This window comes from Felis catus, chromosome D3 (assembly GCF_018350175.1).
Source record: "Felis catus isolate Fca126 chromosome D3, F.catus_Fca126_mat1.0, whole genome shotgun sequence".
Taxonomy (NCBI): domain Eukaryota; kingdom Metazoa; phylum Chordata; class Mammalia; order Carnivora; family Felidae; genus Felis; species Felis catus.
In genome coordinates this window covers 85,510,555-85,516,554 of record NC_058379.1, presented here as the reverse complement: position 1 = coordinate 85,516,554, position 6,000 = coordinate 85,510,555, and the positions used below count along the sequence as shown (strand labels likewise).

Sequence of the window (6,000 nt, the reverse complement as noted above, 5' to 3'; positions counted from 1 at the left end):
AGGTTGACTCTCCATAAATCCCAGGATAATTGTTATTTTAAGAAGGTGAATACTTTTTCTAGACCCTGAAATGCTATTTCTGAATTTCCAAATTTTTAATAGTTAATTACCAAAATACACCTGGTAGAGTTTATGAGGAAGCCAATGTTTTTCAGCTTAGTATGGGTAAAAACAGATGAGAAAGTTATATTTATTTCTTTTAGGTATTTCTGTAAGAAGAACCAGGATTTCTGCTAATAAGACTGTGGCTAATATAATAAAGTTTTCAATCCATCTTCTACTAGTGTGAATCCCTTCCAAATATTTACATATATACTGAATAATCTAGTTTCCTTAGCACTTTATATTAAGCATTGATAACTAGTAGTTGGCAAAAATTATTTAACATTATGACATTGATAAGTAATAAGACATGTATCATGGAATATACCGCTTCAAATAGGACATAAACCTACAAAATACTTTAGGGAATAGTTTTCTCCAACATGGATGTGGAAAAATCATCTCCCCATATTCCACATGTGTTATATACCATATCTGTGCATGTAGATATGTTCATACCATTCCCTTTTATGTTTATATGTAACACATATACATATATGCAACACATGTAACACTTGATAGCTAAAAACTAAATATCACTTGTCTGTCCTAATAATGATTAACAAATATAGAGATCGATTCCCTGTTTTTTCTTGAAACAAAGGAGCTTATTATTTTATTTATTTAACCTATATTTTCCTTTTAAAATTGCCTTTTGGGGCGCCTGGGTGGCTCAGGTCATGATCTCACGGTTCGTGGGTTTGAGCCCTGCATCAGGCTCTGTGCTGACAGCTCAGAGCCTGGAGCCTGCTTCGGATTTTGTCTCCTTCTCTCTCTGCCCCTCCCCACCCTCTCTCAAATATAAACATTTAAAAAAATTTAAAGTTGCCCTTTTTAAAGGATATATTTGCTATTATTATTGAACGTGTTTTGATTTATTGGAAAACACGTTTTTATTTATTGGAATTTACTGGAAACTCAATTCAATTTTTCTTTAATGGAGAAGAAAATTCATGGACACAAATAACTGAAAATCCCAGGGGTATCTTTTTTAAATTAAAATTTTATTTTAATTCCACTATAGTTAACATACAGTGTTATATTCATTTCAGTTGTACAATATGGCGATTCCACAATTCCATACATCACCCAGTGCTCATCGGAAGTGCCCCCCTTAATCCTCATCACCTGTTTCACCCATCCCTCCCACCCATCTCCCCTCTGGTAACCAACAATCAGTTTGTTCTCTGTAGTTAAAAGTCTGTTTCTTGGTTTGTCTCTCCCACCCCCCATTTGCTTGTTTGTTTTACTTCTGAAATTCTCCATATGAGTGAAATCATGGTATCTGTCTTTCTTTGACTGACTTATTTCACTTAGCATTACACTTTCTAGTTCCATCCATGTCGTTAAAATTGGCAAGATTTCATTTTTTTAATGGATGAATAATATTCAATCTGTGCACACTTGGGCTGCTTCCATTATTTGGCTATTGCAAATTATCAAAACTACAATGAGATATCTCTGCACACCTGTCAGAATGGCTAAACTCACAACAACCACAGGGAACGAGTGTTGGGGAGGAAAAAGGAACGCTGTTGGTGATGATGCAACCTGGTGCAGCCTCTGTGGAGAATAGTGTGGAGGGTCCTCAAAAGGTTAAAAATAGAACTACCCTATGATACAGTAATCGCACCACTGGGTTTCTACCCAAAGAATATAAAAACACTAACTCAAGGGATACATGCATCCCTATGTTTATAGCAGCGTTATTTACAATTCCCAGGGGTATCTCGATCCAGGCTATTGCTTAAGCCAGAGGCTCATTATGTCTCCAGGTCAGGCCCCTCTCCACACCTCAACTCTCTTTCTCATGTAGCAACAAGTGAAAGGATGATACTTTTTACAGTTCTGAGTCTATATTTTCTCAGGTTTAACTTTAACAGCAGGAAAATGCATCTCTTCAAAAAGTCTAAGCATCATTATATTTCATTTTTTCTGATGTGGTTACTTGTACATAAATAGCAAGTGTGCCCAGAAAACTTAAACGTTTTGATTGTATACACACAAATCTCCTACCCAACCTGGAGGCAGAGGCAGGTATCAACCTTAACCACAGGATGTGGCCTGAAATTTGAGGGTGGAGTTGATCCTAGAGGAAAATCAGTGCATGTTAAGTAGAAGCCAGGTGAATAGATGTTATGGTTCCCAAAACAACCACCATCCAGTAATCTTTATCACACAAAATGGATGTTGAGTCTCCACACACATTTAATTTTATGTTTTGCCTTGACAACATGAAGATTTTTGTGTAGATTTTATATCTGCCGATCTTAGATGACTTAGGGACTTCCTCATTGTCTCTATCATCTTGGATTTGTCAATATTGGCCTACTACACTGTTAAACTTTTCTCATGTATATGTAGCTCTGCATGTCTGTGTAATGGGGGTGGAGGAATGCTTTATGTACTGTGTGTGTGTGTGTGTGTGTGTGTGTGTGTGTATGTATATAAATATATATAAAATAGGCATATGTAATATATATAGAATATATATGCATTTCTATAGTGTGCATAAGGCAAATAAAATGGTGGGACATATTCTTACATATAAGGATCATTCTGTCCATTTCGGACTTGAAGAGGAGATTCATTTTCAGGTTGTATACCAATAAAAGCAATTCTATTTCTGTGGTGAGGTGAACATTGATTATACTGTGCAATGTTTGCAACACAAAGAGATAAAGATACAGAGCAAACTGTAGCCATTCTTAGGTAAAGAAGTAATCAACAAGTATTTTGCTGCAGATGCTAACAGAAAACTTCCAAAATAACAATTCAGAACAGGCTCCTTAATTAAAGAAACTAAGCTATATCATTAACATACTCCAGGAATATCTGAATTGATGGATAAAGTCCTTAAAACAACATAGAAAGGTACTTTAATCTCAGTGCAAATAAATTTGGACAGAAAGGAACAACAGGATCTAAGGATAAAGCAACTAGGAAAGGTCATGACAATTCTGTTAGCTACACAAACTAAGTATAACCACCAGATCCTTGGAGGGGAGTACCTACAAAGTTAATTTAGGAGATCCCATGACTTCTTTTTCTGTGCCTTCCCCGCTATTTCCACAGCACATGGACTTTTGCTGAGCACATCTCCTCCAGAGGCCCACCAGCAGTCTTCAGAATGGGCCTTGGAGCTCCATCATCACACCAGGGACCTGTGAGGGAGTGGACACAGATTTTAGAATCTCAGAACCTCAGCTTTCTTCCCAGTATCTCTGCCCAACAGCCACTTGGCTCTTCTACTGCACACACTTAGATTCATCTCAGAAAATTAGTAGATTTCAAGTAGATTTCACTTGTTTTTCACCAAACTTCACCAGAAGCAAATGAGCCCATGAACTTGTTTACTTCATATGGAATACCATTCCTCTCCAGGTAATGATTTCTTTTTTCTGAACTCAGTCTGAATCATCATTTTCCAGGAAGAAGCGATGACATGAATCTACTAACTTTCAGCGTTTAAGAGAGTCGCCACTATAGACTTCTTTGTTGATTATTTGATTTGACCGTAGGCTTCATGAGGACAGCTGTTACACTGTGTGTCTTGCCACCTTTATAAACCCCATCTACACTGTGTCTGAAAGATAGATTGGCTATCTCGACATTTATTCCAGATTGCTTCCAGTTTTCCCTCTTGTATTGCTAAACATCTACATTTTCCTGAATCTCTTGTAGCTAGAGCTCCAGATAATCTTTAGATGCTGGAAAATAAATGTGCTTAAGTAAGACCTAAATTTGGAGCTGATTTCAGAGGAGGAAGAATGCCAACAACACATTATAGAGCTGGCAGTCATAGGGTGACTTGTATCCCCAGCTTACAGCTAAGGTGGGTGATCATGGAGGCAGCGATGAAACCGTGTCATTGAACTCTGTCTCTTCCTGACACCTTCTGTGGAGAACTCATTCCTTAGTCAGCCCTGTTCCGTGGTAATCCACCAGAGGTCATTCCTATACATCCAACATGGAGTTTGCCCCCCGAGTCCTTCTAAGTCATCCGATTCCTTATATTATATACCTTTCTGTTATTTGTCTATTTTTTGATATCTGCAACCAAACTGTGAGTATTCAGTAAATGTTTGTTGAACCAATCCATAAACAAATGAAAGAGTAGATACTACGTGACCTTAAATGATTTTTTTGTCTATAATAGATGAGATTACCTTCCGCCCTTGATAAAATTATGTCTTAATATTCTTCTGTTCTCAGTAAATGATAAGTTATGAACATATGCAAAATAAGTAATGGGATAGTTTGCTCCTTCCAAAAATTCATATTGCCCAATCACAGAAAAAACTGAATACTTTTTAATCTAGTTTTGAAAAAAATACACTGATACTTCCTCTACAACCATTAAAAATAAAAACTAAAATGGATTTTTTTCTTCAAGTGCATTACTTGCTAATAAGCAAAAAGCAGATAAGACAAATCTAATAAAAAGAATGAAAAAGGCATTCCTCCTATGGTACAAGCTAAGCTAATAAGCAGTGACTCATTCAAATATAAAGACTAGAAAACATTAAAACTCAGATAATTATCTGGAGAAAAGGACACATTTGGGTTTTTAAATTTTGTAAATCCCAATTTTCTCTTTTTTTCCTATTTGTATACTGAGCCAAAGGACATAGTTCTAATTATGAAATGCTCATTAATATGGGTAAAAAAACATTCCAGCTACGTCTGCCCAAATCATGCCAAATAAACAGTTTCTTTGGGAGAAATTGAATTAATTCTATCCGGCTTAAGGTAGGATAATTAATTTTAACTGGCTTAAGGTAAAATTATTCTTGTAATACAGACTCAGCCGGCTAATTATTTCTCCATATGCTACCGTTCTCCCCACACCTGCCTCACCTTGGCACAGAAGACCTCTCACATTTCCCTGCCCTTCTCCATGTTGTCAAGGACATGCCACCAAAACAGGCACCAACTTGCCTCCAGGGCAGAGAACCACGTTTTCAAGCATTAGAGCAGATTAGAAAATAAATTTCATTTGCGATATTTATTTAAATTAACTATGAGGTATACAAAACATCCTTGAAAGTAATTTGAAATTACCATTAACAAAAGATATTTACCTTAATCCCTAAAGTTATACACATACACACACACACACACACACACACACACACACACACTTCAAATCAGAAATAACCTAAAGTCATTTATAGTTATTACAAAAGGTATAATATATTTTTGGAACATTCTTTATTGACTCGAAGATTTCCAAGTTTAGTGAAAATAAAAATCACCTAGCTATTTGCTTTCTTTCTTTTTCTTTCTTTCTTTCTTTCTTTTTCTTTTTTTAAGAGATTTTGGCTGAATCTATCAACATTTTATTTTTATTTATTGTTTTCGCTGTTAAAACAATTTTTAAAGTTTTTATTAAAATTCCACCTAGATAACCTACAATGTAATTAGTTTCAGGTGTATAATATAGTGATTCAACATTTCCATCGAGCACCCAGTGCTCATCACAATTGCACTCCTTAATCCCCATCATCAACTTAACTGGTCCTCCCACCCACCTCCCTTCTGTTAACCATCAGTTTGTTCTCTGTAGTTAACAGTCTGTTTCTTGGTTTTACTCTCCTTTTTCCCATTTGCTCATTTGTTTTGTTTCTTAAATTACACATATGAGTGAAATCATATGGTATTTGTCTTTCTCTGACGGATTTATTGCATTTAGCATAATGCTCTCTACCTCCATTCATGTCATTGCAAATGGCAAGATTTTATTCTTTTTTAAATGTTTATTTATTTATTTTGAGAGAGAGCGAGCACATGCATGAGAGCAGGGAAGGGGCAGAGAGACAGAGAGGGGGAGAGAGAATCCCAAGCAAGCTCCATGCTGTCACCGCAGAACCCCATGTGGGACTCGATTCCACAAAC

At 36.2% G+C, this 6,000-nt stretch overlaps 1 protein-coding gene across 1 annotated transcript in view; it reads right to left on the bottom strand.

The window, feature by feature from the left end:
* Positions 1-2,958: 2,958 nt before the first annotated feature.
* The window catches only part of CCDC102B (coiled-coil domain containing 102B), a 201,760-nt gene continuing 198,718 nt past the window's right edge, over positions 2,959-6,000 (bottom strand). Inside the window, exon 13 of the mRNA XM_023242090.2 lies at positions 2,959-3,266. Within this exon, the coding sequence (XP_023097858.2) occupies positions 3,228-3,266 (39 nt within the window). The 3' untranslated portion in view covers positions 2,959-3,227. The remainder of the gene's footprint in view (positions 3,267-6,000) is intronic.